Source organism: Denticeps clupeoides, chromosome 1 (genome assembly GCF_900700375.1).
Source record: "Denticeps clupeoides chromosome 1, fDenClu1.1, whole genome shotgun sequence".
NCBI classification, from domain to species: Eukaryota; Metazoa; Chordata; class Actinopteri; order Clupeiformes; family Denticipitidae; genus Denticeps; species Denticeps clupeoides.
Window position 1 is genome coordinate 17,592,483 of NC_041707.1, and position 18,607 is coordinate 17,611,089.

The 18,607-nt window shown below is 40.7% G+C and overlaps 1 protein-coding gene across 5 annotated transcripts in view; it reads right to left on the reverse strand.

The window, feature by feature from the left end:
* Positions 1-18,394, reverse strand: part of hectd4 (HECT domain E3 ubiquitin protein ligase 4) — a 45,279-nt gene extending 26,885 nt beyond the window's left edge. For 3 of the 5 annotated variants that reach the window (XM_028971244.1, XM_028971225.1, XM_028971214.1), the window contains exons 1-17: positions 17,858-18,394; positions 12,705-13,318; positions 7,247-7,336; positions 6,305-6,432; positions 5,053-5,161; positions 4,634-4,772; positions 4,146-4,316; positions 3,800-3,992; positions 3,073-3,234; positions 2,803-2,916; positions 2,314-2,454; positions 1,839-2,074; positions 1,546-1,688; positions 1,082-1,152; positions 889-994; positions 672-792; positions 434-562 (exon numbers count right to left, since the gene is read on the reverse strand). In XM_028971244.1, coding sequence (XP_028827077.1) covers positions 434-562; positions 672-792; positions 889-994; positions 1,082-1,152; positions 1,546-1,688; positions 1,839-2,074; positions 2,314-2,454; positions 2,803-2,916; positions 3,073-3,234; positions 3,800-3,992; positions 4,146-4,316; positions 4,634-4,772; positions 5,053-5,161; positions 6,305-6,432; positions 7,247-7,336; positions 12,705-13,318; positions 17,858-18,004 — 2,814 coding nt within the window. In that variant the 5' untranslated portion in view covers positions 18,005-18,394. The remainder of the gene's footprint in view (positions 1-433; positions 563-671; positions 793-888; positions 995-1,081; positions 1,153-1,545; positions 1,689-1,838; positions 2,075-2,313; positions 2,455-2,802; positions 2,917-3,072; positions 3,235-3,799; positions 3,993-4,145; positions 4,317-4,633; positions 4,773-5,052; positions 5,162-6,304; positions 6,433-7,246; positions 7,337-12,704; positions 13,319-17,857) is intronic. The other 2 variants (XM_028971253.1, XM_028971234.1) reach the window with 1 other exon arrangement.
* Between the last annotated feature and the right edge of the window lie 213 nt (positions 18,395-18,607).

Below are 18,607 nucleotides of genomic sequence, written 5' to 3' on the forward strand. Positions count from 1 at the left end.
CAATAACAGAACCATATAAGTCTAAAGTAATGACAACAAAATCCCCAGACCATAAACAGTTTATAAAGCTTATGTTCTAGTTTCCACTCTCTGATTCAGAGCTCGTCACAAATTCAGTTCCTTAAGTATTTTGTCAGTCTTCAAACTTGTCAGACTTAATTATTACATTGAAGCAAAAAAAAAAATCCATGTTTAAGATTACATGCAAATTTGAGAGATTACAATTGCCACAACCTTTTTAACTGTGCATAGTCTATGCAATGATGTAGGCTGTTTAGATGCCAATGATGCTTGGCAAAAGGAGATGCATTATAAATTAAGTGTGATCCACATTCTAAAATAGGGCACACAATCTTAAAAGACATTTAGCTAAACTCAAACAAGCACACATAAAAGACACAGACAGTAGGGTTATTTTAAAGGGGATGTTTACCTGTACCTTCATTGTTTCCCCTTGGAGGGAGCTGTCGCTGTCTTCACAATCATCAGGGCGGATAAGAATGGTATTACTAAGTAAGTGGTTCTGGACGGCCATGAGGTAGCGCAAACTTGGGGAGGCCACCTATCATTGTGGAAGAAGACTACTTCATCACCAAATCATTTCTAATATCACAAGAAATTCTATGCTTATCACATCCAAAATCCTGTCAGTAGTAACAGTATTTACGCACTGGAACTGTGGACAGAAGCTTCTGGAAGTCATCCCGGGCCAATGTTTGGCATTTGGTAATAAGGAGGCAGGATTCCCGCACAACTGTCTTCAATATGCAGTGCAGATGTTCATCACTTAACCTACAAGGGGAAATTTTCAGTTTTTAAGTAAAACGTAAGTAACCATTTGTCAAGGCCTAAAGATAATTTATTAATCTGGATCCCATCTACACACACCTATAATGGTCATCATCCTCACTGCCAAAGCGGTTCTTCTGTAGTTGCTCAGCCAGGTTGGTGAGGATGACATCTCGAAGCTGAGAAAGTCCACTGTTCCTTTCCCCTAAAGAAAAAGAGAAACAATGACAGCTCAATTAATGAAATTCATCTTATTTTTTATGTCCTGAGTAATTGATGGTTGAGAGTTCACCTTCTGTCAAAACCAGTTTCAGCAAATTATTCAACTCAGTCTCCCCTTGATACAAGATATTCAAGCCCAAGCTGTAAGGCCACAGGATGAGAGTTATGAAAGAAAGAGGAGAGAGAGTGAAAACAAATGATTAATTCCATAATATGGCCATGACCCACATTTTTCTGTTTGTCAAATTCAATACCTGCAGATTTCACTTTTGATGAGTACAACTTCACGTTATTATTTCATTTAGATGAATTGGTTTTACACAGCTTTACAGAATTTTGATTATTAATATATAAGCATTTTAAAACAGAAATACGTATGTGAAACTGAACCCTAAGCTGTAAAATAACAGGAAGGCCCAGATGAAATGTGATTGCAGTCTGACTTTTTGAGTGGATTTCTCTGGCTCATTTATCCCGTATGAAGTATTCTTGTTCTACTGTTATGAAGAAAACTGTCAATTTTAGGGCATTTACCTAATTGCTAGGCACACCTCTCTCTGAATCTCTGCTCCCATCTGATCTTGCGGTGCCATGAGGAGCTGCCAGAGTAGCAACCCAGAGCGCCGCACACTCTCGCGGTTCTGTTCCCACTGTGGGTTAAAGAACCGAAAGACTACCTGGAGGAAGACAGGGCAAAAGTTTTGTACATATCACAAACATGTTCAACTACTATTATTAAAACAATATAACCTAGTCTTATTTTATTCATATCGTAGTGATATGACAGTTCATAGCATCACATTCACAGCAGTCCCTCAAGCACTGACCTGGAACACCACCAAAATGCAGCGGATGATACAGGTGTCCCCATTCACCATTGCTTTCTCCATGATGTCACATATGCTGCTGAAATGGCGCGCCTCCATTGGCTGCTGCTTGCCCAGGAAGGTGCCTAGTGCCATGCTGCTACTGCTGGATGCCAGCAGGTTCAGCTGGTGGATACACATTGCGCCAACGTGATGCAGCAGCTGATTGATCACATCACCTGTGTCCACCATTTCATCTATGATGGAAAATGCATAAAAGAGTATGACAGAGCAAACTGATTAGAGCCCCTTAATTAATAGGTTGCCACACAATCGCTGGGTATAAACTCTGCAGGTTATAAATGGATTTCAACCATGTGGCTATTTCAGTTATTGAATGAAATGGGATGACCAATACCAAATGTCTAAAGCAAGCGATTTGGTTCTTTCGAATGCCCCAGAGGAAAAGAAAGTGTACAGATGTATGACCATTGACCTTTGGGCTCTCTAATGAGGTGGCTGACACCCAGCCGTTGGCACACATGATGGAAGGCTTGGTTGCCAGGGTTACACCACTGATCCATGTAGTCACTGGAGCAGGTCCATATAAGATTGTTGAGAGCATCATAGCAGGCTCCTATTGTAACAACATAAAACAATTTAATCACCAAAATATACCTAACTGAAAAAAATGTTAATGAAAAAAGTTTTCCATGGATTTTTACAGGATTGAGATTACAGACATTTCATTGGTTAAATTGGCTAGGTGCTTTGAATCCCGACTTTGCGCTCTGGAGCTATGCCACGTTCTTAGCTAAGGAACTGCAGTCTTATAGATGTTCTAAATATTTCATATTCAAAATTTCTATAATGTATTTACCCTAGAGGTAAAAAGCAACAAATTACATACAAATTAAAAAAATAAACCAGTTTAACCAGTTTGAAGGATGATTATAGTAAACATTGGGTGTCCAGATGTCCTTACCTAGTCCTGTTACTTGTGCCCCTCGACCCAGAGAGCTTCCGGGTGCATCAATGAGGTCGGCACGGCTGCTAAACTGACCGTCTGCCAGGTTAAAGACCAAGCTGGAAGCCAGTACTGTCCGAGCAAAAAGACATGTCAAGTTAAGCAATAAGAGTACTATAAAAACAACACTCAGTTTTACACAATGTTTTGTCATTTCTTTTATTGCAAATTTCACTACAGGCTATGGGTAGATGTGAAATGAGAGGTGGAAAACTACACATTTCTTACTCTTGAGGGAGGAAAGACCACTGGTACCACCAAACAACGATCGCGTAGCTGAGCTGCCTGCTACGCCAGGAGGGGCTGCCAGCATTACCAAGTAGGTTCCACATACATACATGGGTGTCTTTCTTAGAGTCTTTAGGGGGAGGCCACAGCTGGTGTTCACCACTGAAACAGAACATATGAATACTTGGATTACAGTGCAGTTTGACAAATATTAGACTGCCTCACATTTAGCAGTATCTAGGATGAAAGTTTGAAGTACACATATGTACTATACGGTATATCAGAGAGGGTTCCCAGAAAAAAAGAAAAAGATAGTGGACCAAATTAAAGGTACTAATCAGCTGCCTCAGGAATCGATTCTAAACTATTTACCTGTCTGTTGGTTAACATCATAATGAAATAGATAATTCACCTCAGTTTAGTCCCACTGTGACATAACAAGACTAAGCAAATCTTCTAACCTTGCCATCAAAGGAAAATGTTTAATATATTGGACAAAAAAGTAAACTGAGATACTGATATCCCCTTTTAACTGCTGCTTTCAGGTAGTTATACTATGAAAAACTTATGTAAAATGGCTAAATAATCCCTTCATGCAGGAAAAGCAATGATCGTTTAGTAAAGCCTGATTTTCTTCAATAATTCTACCATTTTGACAGCCAGTGCACCCAATCCCAAGGAGAGCTACAGACAAACAGAGACATGTTGAATGGAGGAAAACGATTACCAGCTTGCTCCTCTTTTACGGTGTTGGTGATGGCAGAGCCAGTCAGAGCAGCCAGTGTGGCTGAGTGGGAAGCGCGGAAGCGAGACATGCGGCTCAGAAGCAGCTCATTCAGACACTTGGACGACTCTCCTTCCTTACGGGATAAGATAACCCTCTCCTGTAGTACATCCACAGTGCACAACCCCATCTGTGTCTGTGAGGGAAAGAACAACTTCAGACCAGCCTAAATGTTTAAACTGTTTAATCATAACAGGCCACACATCCATGGGAGATTCTGAAATCCTACTCACTTTTCCAAAAAATCCAAATCAGCTACAAAATGACCAAACTGCAAATTAAATCTTACTGAAAGCTGGAAGACATCCATGAAGATGGAGTGGCCTTTCTGGGTTTTCTCATTGAGGCTGACTGGAGACCACACCCAGTACAAGTATGTCCCATCGGAGCAGAGGTGTATTGAGGTCAAGCTGCTGCCCACAGGAAAATGGTGAGATGGCATGGGCACAATCTGGCACACCTATAAAAGTGGGTACACTGGAATATTACAAAAAAGGACCAAAAAGATAAAGCTCCATTCATAAACAAAGATAAAATCTAACAATACCAAGCTTTCATAAAGGCAATGGTCCAGCTTTTCATTGCACATGGCGAATGAATAGTGGCAAATATTAACTGGCATCAGATAGTTATAAGCTTGTAGCTTTCAATTGTTTGTTACTCTTCAGATTGACATATATATCGACATAAGAGTTGCTATTAGTACATGGCAATAGTCATGTGCACCTTAGAATTGTACATAAATGTGAGACTGAGTCTCTCTGTTTGGTGCAGTACCTGTAGAGTGTAGGGATCGATGACCTGGCAGAGCTGCTGAGGTTTGGCATCGAAGGAGGCAGGGCGGTGCAAGAGACGGCCACTACTGTACACCACCCAGCCAGCCTCCAGATCTTCATTACGACAGTAAACAAAACCCCTGAGACACAGAGGGTGAAAGACAGTGTATAAATATATAACTATTTCAGAAAAACACAAGGTTATGGTTATGGGTTATTACAAAGGTATATTATAGAAATCATTTCAAGTTCCATGATAAGCACACAAACACATACATGGTATTTTTTTTATACTAATGAAAATCTAATGTTATTTTTCTTTAAATAACAAAAAACAGCTAAATGTGTAGAGGTATTTCTTTGAAGAGAGGAAGAGCAAGGGACAAATGAAGATGGGCGAATGCAGGGATCTCAGGTTACCTCAGCGTCCCATGAAGGCCAGAGCCCAGTTTGCTCAGGCCCCTCCCACTCGAGTTGGTGGTGTAGAGATACAGCCCATCAGAGGCCAGACATCGACCCAGGTCTGTGTCTGAAAATACATAAACAATAATATCAGGCAGATAAGATGAAGGAATAGGAAGAGAGAGAAGGATTTTGCAAAAACAATTCTGTACATAAAATATTTATATAGAAATTGAATTCAGGTTTTACAGTAACATCTGGTTTCACAATGTGCCTTTAAGTACCGTAAATGTTCCTAACTGTGATCAATGCGAATGACATAAATATTACCAGAGCAAAAGACTAGCATGATATCCAGTCTGCTCAGCAGCTTAATGTAATGGCAACCTGACCAAATAAACTTGATTATGATGGCATCTAAACAAAAATCAGAGTAGTATACAGAACATCACTAACAGATTCAAGCTGATTGCATTTTATAACTAGCAGGGTGCTGTCCAGGACCATTTTCAGTTTGTGTTCTTACATAAACTGCATTTTTAACACCTTTAATATTTATTTAAATGACAGAAAAGTGAAAATCAGGACTGGATTGATTTGCAGAGCTGATTTGAGCACACAAATCTAGTTGCTATTGGTCACTGACTACCACCATGCAATAAATGAAGGAGGTGCAGGAGATTGTACAATTGTACTAATTTTGCTGCAAGTGATAAATGTGATTACTGAGGACATGTTTTGTTGCCATGACACCTGATTACACAGCGACTTTGAAGTCTCAGGGCAAATAATGTAATTGGTTGCATTGCCCTTGACTAACATGTCTGTAAAAAGCAACCCCACCCCAGCTCAGTGCTGTCGGACCTCATCTTGATTACGGCAGAACAAAATGAAATAAGCCACAGTCCGTGGTGCAGTTTGTGTGCAAGATGTTTTACGAGGCTGGAGCTGTTCCTAAATCAGCTGTTTTTGGGCAAATAATATCATCTTACTGGCCTTTTCAAGGTCAGTCAGATCTTAAAAAAAAAAAAATCACACAAAGCAGACAAAGAGCTAAATCCAACGTTGTTTCACTGCAGAACCTCCCAAGACTGGTATAAATTATTATTGGTATAAATTAATAATGGTGTCAGGCAGAAATTTAAAGGCCAGTGTAGCCCGTCCAGTTTACTGGCATCAGCACCGCTAACTGCATACAAATGTGGACACTGCAATGTTCAACACAGTTCACATTTACCCACACCGCACATACACATGCCATCAGTAACACCTTTGCTCTCAGCCACGGTAGTATTGCTGTCAGGGGTAGGCAGCATGTCCTCAAAGCCCCAGGAGACAATATGCTTTCCTCCTAAAAGATAGGATGGTGATCCTGGACCCCCTTCAAATACCAGCAGCCTAAGGAACAGAAAGAATATTTCTGACATTCCTGAAATTCATGAGGTTCCAAATGTCATTATTATAATTTAGGAAATGTATGTAAATGACATTCTAGTAATCATTGGGTACAAGATTTTTAACAACGGGGGTGTTGCATAGTTCAGTGAATATTCCCCTTGCAACACCTTGTTTTGATGTTTCACCCAAAATGTTGCAGACTCACCAGTACCAAAGAAATCCACCCCTTTAACTAGAATGGGCTATATGTATTTTATATGCATGTATACTACAGTGGCATTTTGTATGCATTATACTGTATATTTCTATATTGTACAATTTAAATTATTATCCCCACACATCAGCTTCTAACTATCCTGACATGGGACAATCCCTAAATTCATTCAGCCCACAGGCAGCTGATTTTGACATTTACAAGTTCAGCAGCAACAAGATTGTTGCACATTCAGCACATTCTCCATTGTAATATTTTACTTTTAATGCTCGGTAAAAAGATATTCACTGATCACTCACAATTTTAAAACCGGTGGAAAGGTAAAGTAAACTAATCTTTCAAATGGTTGAGATTTGAAGTCAACAGTCAGATATTGAAGCTGATGTGCTGGGAGCAAGAAGAATAGTACTTCCAGTCCTTCTTGGGTCAGCTATTTAGTGGAACAAGAATAACGTCCATAATACCAGGGATGTGGTGAAAATGTTGCGGTCAGTGTAGGGTGTTTGTGTCTGTACGCAAATAAACACAAACATGGTAAAATTCCAATCAGCACTCTGCAGGTACAGATGGGAACTGACGAAATATGCCACCATTGCTGACCTGTACAGCACATCAGAGACTGGGAGTCGGCCCAGGTCCGTCTGCTTCTGCAGCAGGTGCACTGTATGGATGAAGGTTTTCAGAGAGCCCCTGTGTGAATAAAGAAATGTGGTATGAGTAAATCCTAAACACAAGCACACAAAAACATCTGTGAGTACTTTATGAATGAACTGTATTTTGAATTTCACAATAATACATGGAAACAACCTTACCAATAATTTTAGTCAAGATCCCAGGCAGAAATAGCATGTAAAGCCTTATATTAGACACTCACCCATTATTGGTAAAATATCCTTATGATGTAGCAGAGCAGATATAATACATTCTCGTCTAAACTCTCAGTCAAAAGTTTGAACACATCTACTAATTTGTAGGTCTTGCATTTTATACATCATAGAAGAAAGACACTGGACTAGGAAACACGTGATTTTAAGTGATGTTAGACAATGGGGATGGCTTCCAACAGTCCTGAAAGCACTTTCTTAATAAATCTCTCATGTTAATGAGCATCTCATGATGTGGATTTTGATGATGACATAAGTCAGGGTTCATACACATTTTTCAAAATAGTTTCCATGACCTTTCAATTGCGCTAAGGCAAATTTTCATGACCACATGTCCTGTGCAAATGTGGAAAAAAAAAAAAATCTAATTTAAAATAAAAAGCCCAATTTTCAAGAAAATTGATAAACTACTCATGACAACTCTGAAAAGCTTAAATGTCCCCTATTATGAAAAAATCACTTTGTGAGATTGTTTAACATTAATTGCCTAGTTCCCCTAGCCTGTCTGGCTAGAAAAGGAGATGGGTGTAAAGAGTGCCTTGGCCATTCTGCTTCACCGTTCACAGAGCGGCAGCTCAGATGGTCGAGCTGTAATTTAGGCCCTTACGTTGTAATAAGGGGAAACGTTACCTCCAGTTCCTCATGCTTAGTCTGCTGAGAGAATTTCCCGCACAAATGTATTTAGATTTGTATATATATTTAATTTACTTAGCAGACGCTTTTATCCAAAAGCGACTTACAAGAGGAAGACAACAGCAATTCTTATTCGGTTTCTATAGATTTTGAGTTACAAAACTAAGAGCCCCGATAAGGCCTAACTTGTCAGGAAAAGATCATGCTTGGGAATTGTTAAGTGCTAGACGATTTTTTTTGCACAAGAAATGTGTATTTTTTTTTTTGTGCAGTGTGTGTGCATGTGCGTGTGTTAGTGTTAGACTCGTCTGAAATACTTTTAAACAAGTGGGTTTTCAACTGCTTCTTAAAGGTGGTAGTAGTCTCGGCTACTCGAATGGAGCAGGGCAAGTTGTTCCACTAGCCAGGGACAACAAAGGAGAATAGAGTTGATTGGGATCAGAGACCCCGTGAAAAGGGAATTTTCAGTCTCATTTCATTTGTAGATCTGAGTGCAGGAGTGTAGCTAGCTAGTAGTGTGTTGATATGAGAGGGTTCACTTCCATTTACAGCCCTATAGGCAAGCTCAAGGATTTGAACTCAATGCGAGCAGTTACCGGGAGCCTGTGGAGAGAAGTGAGAAGAGGCGTGACATGGGTGTATTTTGGCTGATTGAAGATGAGGCGGGCTGCCACATTTTGGACCATCTGGAGTGGTTTTATGGTGACTGCAGAGGCTCCAGCCAGGAGAGTTACAATAGTTGAGTTTAGAGAGGACCATTGCCTGGACGAGAAGCTGCGTAGCCTGTTGTGAAAATTGGGCACAATTGTATTTTTTTAATTCAATCACACAAGACTGAAGAAACAGTGGGTTAATTAAATTGTTTTCTGGATAAACGCTGACACAACTCCGTTTTTGCTCTGAACATTCAACCTTTAACTTAAACAACAATGTTTCATTCTCCAAGTTGGCGCAAACCCGAGCCTGAGTACAATGGACCCAATCAGGTTCCGGCATAGATAATCAGTCAGTCAGATTTCAATGACTTTTCTATTTACATTTACGGCATTTGGTAGGCACCCTTATCCAGAGCGACTTACAACATGCTTTCAAGTTACCATCGATGAAGAGATCAATTCCGGTTCACTAGGACCCGAACTATGAATACATCTTTTTATTCACTCTGTTGTAGAATCTGTACACAAGTTCGACAATAAGAAAGTAACAAGTTAATCTAAATATTCTTTAAAGAGGAAGGTTGAGCTGCCATTTGAAAATACTCTGTGACTGAGCTGTTCTGACCTCGAGGGGAAGTTCATTCCACCACCGAGGGGCCAAGATGGAGAAGAGTCTAGATGAATGTTTTCCTTTTACCTTTAGCAATGGAGGGACCAGGCGAGCAGTACTGGAGGCTCGGAGTATACCGTGACTTTATGTTTATTTTGATTTCCAAAACCTTACTAGGCCTGGAAAATTCTCTTTTCAAATTTCAAGACTTTTGCACGATTTTAATGAGCGTAGAATCCCTCAATAGTGAATGAAGCAGTCATGAATGTAAACAGAGGTGACTCTCGAAAAACAGATTCAGCAAACCTATATCACTTTCACCTACAAAAATACCAACAACTTGGTATTTTTCTTACATTGGCAACTCCAAATGGCCTCCATAACCGCCACAGAGTAGATGTCTCCAAACTTTTGACTGGTAGTGTATATATTTAGAAGCGGTTTGAGTCTGATTCATTATGACTAAGGTCATGACTTGGAGTTGCTTCTGTCTGAGGGACTCTGCTGATAACCAAATCCTCTTATGAATTATATCACCTTCAGTCATTACTAAACATAAATGATGCATGCAAATCTTTAGTAAGCTTCAGCGTCTTTCTTTGTCTCATTAAGTGTCTTAAGAGTCTTTGTAGAATACTGTATGAAAAAAGGTTGGGTTATTTTCAGTATTGAATTGCTAATTAATGAAGAGCACACAGAATAATTTCAGAGTACATAAATGTAATAATTTTCACACTGTCCAGCATTCTCTGAAGTTGCACAGATAGCTGTCAGGAAAGCAAATGGGAAGTAAAAGGGTCAAGTGGTCAACCTAGACAGCATAAGGCCTATACAAAGCAAGCAGAACTACACACTGAGATAAAGCGAATTATGTAGAAAGCCAGGCATGAGTGACTATTAAACTTATGATTTTAATAATAATAATGCTCAACCACTGCTTGTGGATTCACTCAGTCTGAACTTTGAAGCTGAGGGTGAAAATCAAGTGTCTTGAATCTTGAATAACTACCCATCCATTTTCGCATAGCAAAAACTAGGGCTGGGAGATTATACGGTTATGATTAGTGATGTCCTGCATCATTTCCATTTGTGTATGCTCACACATATGTCAATGCTTGATGATGGCCATGTCTGTCCTGCAAGGTGCAGAGTAGTGTTATCTGATTAGCTGGAGCTTGTGACATACTTCAAAAGTATGTCACAATGCAAAGTTACAATTCAGTTCGATTAAGCACATGGTGTCACCCTGTTGATGCCTCAACTGCATATATGAGAAGGAAGCCTGGACTGCTGGGAAGGTAAAGAAAAAGAAAGCAGGAGAATGAACGATAAAAGCAAAAATGATGTGGGGCATGACTTCCTATCAGTGTTGACAAAAAAAGGTTGACAAATGCCATATGAAATAATATTTGAATAAATCCATGTATAAATGGTAATGGCATGTTATTTTTCTTTATATAGCTTAATACAACGTTGGACGAATGTGTGTCAATATGGGACCATACATCATAATCAATTTTGCTACCTCAAACTTTCTAAAAAAACAAAAAAAAAACAAAAAAAAACAATTGTGTGTTAAAGGCTCTGGAAGAACAGCTATTCTTCATTCATACAAGCTACCAGTCCAGTCCTATGGTGAATGTGTACAGGAAAAGAGCCTAGATGCTTCCACCACACAATGAGGTGAAGAGCTCAACACAAAAGCAGCGAGGCCCATGTTGTGTTACCAGAAATGATCTGCTTTTGACAACTCGAGCTTCTGTCGCCACCAGCAGTGGGGTTGCCATGAATGAAAACCAAGTGGTGTTACAAAAGGAGTTACAACACATGTAGAGAATGTGCTCCTCATTTTGTCAAGATTATATGCCCTTCTTCTCACAAAAGGAAAAATTTCTAGGTTTCAGAATACACAATTTGGAATCTTATAAGCATGATCAGCTAGAAATAGTTATTCTGACTTAATATTAGTGGTGTTTTAACATCAGATGCATCGTGATGCAGATATGGATGATTCTGCATCAAAGTAGTGAAGATTATTACTTAATTGATTCTCTGGAGGCGGCATAAAAATTCTAGTCAAAAAGTAGAGCCAGTATCGACTGTGGCTTCCTGATCTTAGCACAGCACCTGTCTGGGCAGAAGTAAGGCCTTGTCCACATGGACATTTGAAACGAACATGAATACGCATGTTGCGGAGTTCAGTGAAAGTTGCGGAGTTCAGTGAAAGTTCTCAACAAGTACATTTACATTTACGGCATTTGCAGGCGCCCTTATCCAGAGCGACTTAAAACCTGCTTAAGTTACCATCGATGAAGAGTATCCCATGATACGGTTCATTTTTGGTACAAGTATCCCGTGATACGGTTCGCATGTGTTTATCTGAAGTTGTTTTGTTGCAGTTGTATCAGATGTGAAACACACTTTTAAGACAAGCTGTGTTATGTGTTGGGGTGGAGCGATCAGCTTGCACTTGTGTAATTTACTTTAGTTATATGCCACACTGGGACTGAGCTGCTTGTAATGAGCTATGCTCGTATTTTACTTTCACTTTTGAACAGAACAGTAAAAGTAAGGAACATGTGACCTCTATATTGTTTCATATTTGAGTCATTCAACTGTGAATATCAAGGTTAAAATGCCGGAAGGTAATAAAAGGAGAGTAAGATCAGCATCTGCGTGAGAATATTTTCTTCATTGTTCACAACAGTGATTGGACATTACCTAGCAGGTAATGTTAAATGGGCAGTTAATGGCCATTCACTAGACATTTTTGGATCAATTGCAAAATGAAATGCAAATGGGGCAGTGGTGGCCTAGTGGTTAAGGAAGTGGCCCCGTAATCAGAAGGTTGCCGGTTCGAATCCCGATCTGCCAAGGTACCACTGAGGTGGCACTGAGCAAAGCACCGTCCCCACACACTGCTCCTCAGGCGCCTGTCATGGCTGCCCACTGCTCACTCAGGGTGATGGGTTAAATGCAGAGGACAAATTTCACTGAGTGCACTGTGTGCTGTGCTGCTGTGTATCACGTGTGACAATCACTTCACTTTCTTTTCTTCTTCGTCCTTTCAAAGTCAAAATCCCATAAGGGCATATTGAACCATACCGAATGGAACAAACAGTATTTTACAGTCACACACATAGTGAGAACACTCTAGAAACTTCATTTTGTGAGTAAACAAAACTATTTCTGTGACTCCACAAGCACATTAAACTAGATTCCACCAAATCAATCAGTTTTTTTTTTTTTTTTTTTTGACATCTCATCCTCCTTACCTGGCACAGGCTAGGGCCACCAACGCTGCTGCAGAGTTTTCCCTCTGTCTGTGCCCATGAAGCTGCGTCTTACACCCTCCATCCTCCAGCCAGGAGCAGAGGAGTCCCTCCAGGCCATTGAGGCAGTCGGCAGGCTCCTTGCCCAAGCTGAGGGGCTGGCAGTCCCTTAGGCAGGTCAGCAGAACCTCGGCAGTGACACCACACAGGGCTGGATCAGTGCGTGACTGCGACTGCAGGAGTGGGAACAGAAGTAGCAGGCCCACCCGCGAAGTGAAGGGGGCCTGCTCAGATGTTCCCCCAGACTGGTGGTGGGTGTGGTTGTGGTGCAGCAGGCCCTGACGTTTCAGCAGGGCTAAGGCTTCTTCATCAGACCCTGCGGATGCAGAAGAGCTGGCACCACTGCCCACCCCTGGTGTCCCCATTCCTGATGAGCCTGAGGCACCTTCACGATCCTGCTGCTCCTCCAGGGCCAGCTGCCGCTGCGCCCCCCACAGGCCACGCAGAGCATTGAGGCGGTACTCCAGCAGTCGGGCATATGCGTTGCTCTGGTTTCCACACACAGCACGAAGACGCTCCGCAAGCTCCACCAAGTTCTTGGTCTCAAATGTAAGGATCTGAGAGACAACGAGAGCAAATTAACACGTTATTACAAACATAAAACGCACATAACTCAATAGGAAATGGATCATAATGTTCATAAGCCACATGTTAATCACTATATTTCGAGTCACATAAAAATGTATTAATAGTATTAAATCATTATGGCAACACAATGGGACATGAATATATAAGTGTCTTTTTCTCAATTCCTGTAAGAATGGCACTAGGGCACTGAGAACTGAGTCTTGCCCCATATATCAAACAACTTGCCTGAAATAAAATTGGTCTATTAATATGATAATGAGGTTTCATCGCACATGAAATAAATGCCATAATAATGGTATGTTAACCATATGTTTTTGTCATACAAAAACATCCTGACCTAGCACTTCTAAATTAGTGAATGGTCAGTACTCCACAGTTCGGCTAGCACAGAGCAATAACATGCATTTAACTCTTCTATTAACCCTTTGTTAATAAAGCAGTTTTAATTCTGTTCTAAATCATCTTTTCCCCATCTAAAGTACATATAATAAAACTAAGTGACAAGTAGCCTTAGTATCTTGAGAATCCCCCCCCCAAAAAAGCCTCTCCTAAACATTGAAATAATGCAGGTAAAGTTCTCAGTTTTTTGTACACCTTCCACAAAAACAATTGAAATTAGAGAACAAGAACAAAAAGGTTAGACAATTTGATGTTTATATTATCTTCTCCAGTAAACAAAATGATAGTAACTTGCTAAATTCATTAATTAATTAACACACCTTAGACATATTGATGGAAAGCATATCAAAATTTGGAGCCCAGCGGTTAAGGAAGCAGCCCCGTAATAAGAAGGTTGCCAGTTTGAATCGCGGTCCGCCAAGGTGCCACTGAGCAAAGCACCGTCCCTACACACTGCTCCCCGGGCACCTGTCTTGGCTGCCCACTGCTCACTAAAAGCAGAGGACACATTTCATTGTGTCACCATGTTCACATCACGCAGGACCTGTCATGGTCCTGTCACATAAACACCGTGGTGAAAAAGGCCCGGCAGCGTCTCTACCACCACAGACGCCTGAGATACTTCAGACTGCCCTCCAAAGTGCTCAGGAACTTCTACTCCTGCACCATAGATAGGATCCTGACGGGAAACATTTCAACTTGGTTCGGGAACAGCACCTTGCAGGACAGGCGAGCCCTACAGAGGGTGGTTCGATCAGCTGAACGAATCATCTGTACCAAGTTCCCCGACCTTCAATCAACCTACAGCAAGTGGTGCTGGACCAGGGCCAGGAAGATGGTGAAGGACCTCACCCACCCCAACAATGGACTCTTCTCTCTGTTGCGATCAAGGAACCCTTTCCGCTCCCTGAAGTCCAACACTGAGAGAATGAGGAGGAGCTTCTTCCCGCAGGCTATCTGAGCTCTCAACAACCACAACACTTCATAGAACTCTAATACACTCCAGCACTTTCACTCACACTCTCAATCACTTCTGGACTCAATTCCCTTAGAAATCCTTGCACAAACTTTTAGTTTAATTTTTTACTTTTTATCCTTGCACGTTTACCTTGTTTACTTTGTCACTTTATAATTTGACTCCAGCTATTTGCACACCTTTTTGCATACCACCTATTTGCACACCTTCACCCTACCTGTTACACATATTTTATGTTTTGGTTAAAGACATAAAAGTGTAATATTTGGTTGTGTTTGCAATATTTGCATATTGGTTCATTGTTTACTTGCAATATTTGCAATAATCTTGTCTGTAGCAGTCGCTAAAAGCATTTCACTACATATCATACCGTGTATGACTGTGTATGTGACAAATACAACTTGAACTTGAATATGCTGTGCTGCAGTGTTTCACAGTGACAATCTATTCACTTTCACTTTCATTATCATTATCATAGTAGCAAGGTCTACATTTAGAGGCTGATAGGCTAGAACGTTAAAAACACAAATACTAACAGTTGTTTAAAAGGATCTAACTAATATAAATACAGTGAAAGATCTTATTAATTTCTAATAAAATGGACTATATGTCAACTAAAATCTAAGTCAATGGAACTTAATAATAATCAGGTTAGAGTATAATCATTTCTGAACTCCTATGATGCAGTACACTAGGTTGTAGAGCATCTGCCCTCATGCAACATCTCTGGGGTATCGATTACAGACAGGCCTAAAGGCTTTGTTGAGTGCGAGTGCAAAAATCCATTATGTTATTTAGCTGGAGCATTTAGGCTAGCATTGATTCAACTAAAATACACTTGCATTACCATAAAGCGTCCTCCATCAGCAAGTAGGGGGTTCCCTGCAGGACTCAAACACGCCCAACATCCTCACAGAATCAGGCTAATGGGATACTGGAGGAGTAAATGCCTAATGGCAACTCCATAAAGCGCTATTTTACGTAACCTGTGAGCTAAGACATGTATTCCACACAGAGCACATTGGTTGGAACATGATAAAGATAAATTTTCAGATGAGTTTCAATATATTTATTTATTTATTGCAACACACTGAAAAAATCTCGAAAGAAAAGTCAGTGCTGTAAAGTTAGCTAAACACAACCCTGCATGGCATCTCCAACATTCCACTTCATTTTGACCTTCATCCATATGTCTTTGCCCTCCGTCCCTCTCACTGGATGCTAACACAGCTCTGATTGTGTTACACTCAGGAGACACACATACTCAAAGGCTCAGGTTGCAAATTACTGCAGATCCCAAAAAGCCTATCTGCAAGGAGGTTACACTGCACGCAGTCTCCCACTGCACACTGCAATGTGGCTTTATATTAACATTTACCAAAACAGACATTAAGCATTATACAGTTTTTTTTTTTTTTAGAAACTACACACTTCCTACAAACACTACTATACCATTGAATTCTAAAAGTACTATTGAATCCCATAGAAAAATCCCATAAAAAAAAAAAAAAAAAAAAAAAAAAAAAGATATATACACGTGTGAGAGAAAACCCTGAAATCTACAAATGAGATCTGGCTGTCTGAAGAACGCCACTTCAGTGTGGGTGTGTGTGTACCAATCATATTTGATGATAAAAATGCTGACATTTAGATTAAACTATTACTAAGTATTTATAAAAATAGAAACAAAATTACACCAAGCAACCTGTACAAATATTAAATATCTGAATGTATGGTAGTAATGTACATTACTACCATAATGCAAAAAAAAGAAAAGAAAAACAGTGGATGGAGTTTTTTTTTTTTTTTTTTGCTTATGAGCAAGTTGTTGGCTCTCTATGCAATTTAAAATGGATTACGGGGCAGAATTCCTTATTGATTAGGGCATAGTAAAAGACAGCGTGGCTGTTTAAGAACAGTTTAAGGTGTGTACCTTTTGTCTTAAACTACATTCACCTTTGACTAAACAAACTTAAATGAATGAACTAATAAATCTTAACTGGTGGAATAGCCCACATAGAAAAGTCTAACATGTGGATTTGAAAACCATTCATAAGACAGTCAATGACAGTCATAATACCATGCTTACTTGTTTGTTTATTCTGAAAGAGAGCACTGCCAATACAGTACTGCCAAAATATATTACATCACGATTAAATAAATGAACGTTGTCATGTTTCGAATTCGTCGCTTAGTTGTTCATTACAGCTTGAGGGCAGCCAGTGCTAAGCTAAAGCCCTAAACCAAGTAGCCTAATGCTAACTAAATGGTCAAGTGTACCCGGTTATCACGAGGAAACCTGTGTTACCTGGTGTAATGGAAGTAACTAAGCCATCGAACGTAACCAACAGATATTAGCAGAAAGTATAATGACAACGCGCGTATCGTTTCCCGCAGCCGTCCACGGAACAGGCTAGTTGAGTAAACTGCGAGAAGCCACTAACTAACGGGTCTACTGAGGCGTTAGCGACTTAGCATGTTAGCTCACACGCCAGCGTCAACTATGGCCGGCGACACATTTTAAACACGACAGCTGACAAAAGCGGCACGAACCTCGTGCGAAATGATTTACACCTGCAGCTTCGCGGACGGCGAAGTAAGCATAACTCCATAAAACATTAACCGGCCAGCGCTTGTCACCTAAGCTAACTTAGGCAGCTAAGTGACAGGTTTGCTTAGCAGGCTAGTGGACAAGACCGTCAACAAGGTGGCCGACAGTCATAAGCTGAGAGAACATACATATTTTATACATAAAACGTACTGAAAGGGTTTTTTGTTCCCATTTTCCGGAATCGTTTATGCAAAAAGATTTTTTTGCATTCAAAACAAACGATACATAAGGTGCTGAGGTCTGCTATTATCATACGCAATTATGAGGTGCTTTTTATGTTATACTTTTTTTTTTTTACACAGGGCTTATTACGTGCAATGTAGAAACTGACATATTTAGTGATTTTATTTTATTCTTCCACCCAGCATGACCATTAATCTAAGTATAGTATATGCTTCGAATATATATATGAATATAATATATATATATATATATATATATATATATATTTTTATATATTATTTTTAAAAAAGGGACATGATTCTACTCAAAGGGTGGCGTGCAATGCACTCGTTTTCTCACCTCCTGCTCGGTATCCCCCTGTTCTGACACCCCAATTTCACTCGGCAGTTCGGCCAGGTCCGTGACCCGTATCAGCCCATCGTGGAGGAAAATCGTCTCCTCCTTCACCGACAGCCACTGGGACGAATCGACGCCCCCCGAGCCCATCTCTCTCTCCCCGGTGAATCAGAAATCTCCGACGGCGCGCGGTGGCCTCTAGCCGGCAGCGCACATCGCGGTTCCAGCTTCCTCCCACGGTAAACACCGGCGAGTTGGGGTTAGCGGAGAGGCGCCCGGCTCGCCCGGCTGGAGGGTGGGCTCGGCTCTCCGTTCGGATTCTCTCCGGTGTTGTCGCTGGAGTGGGCGTGACGCCGAGTCGCCGCCGACGGTGTTATTTTCGCACCGTTTCGTCGGCGGCTTCACGGTGCAGCCGAGATCCCGGCATGGGCAGCCCGTGGAGGGTAATACGCTCGGTTAGGTGTCAGGTCCTCTTTATCAGCGGCCAGCCAGATAATGAAACCTCCTATACTGTCAGCGAGACGCCATTTTTCCGGGGCAGAGTCCTTCCCAGCATGCCCTGCTTTTTTACGATAAACATTCTAAAAAAATTGACCAATGAGAGAACTTAAATTTTAAACGTGAGACTGGCCTGCAAATTTCATAATGGTGGCAAAGAAACCCCTAAAGGTGAGCAAATGTCAAAGCAGCCTGCTCGAAGCACAGCTTTCTGCAAAGGCCAAACGAACAGTTTACACCAACAGCAAAATAAAG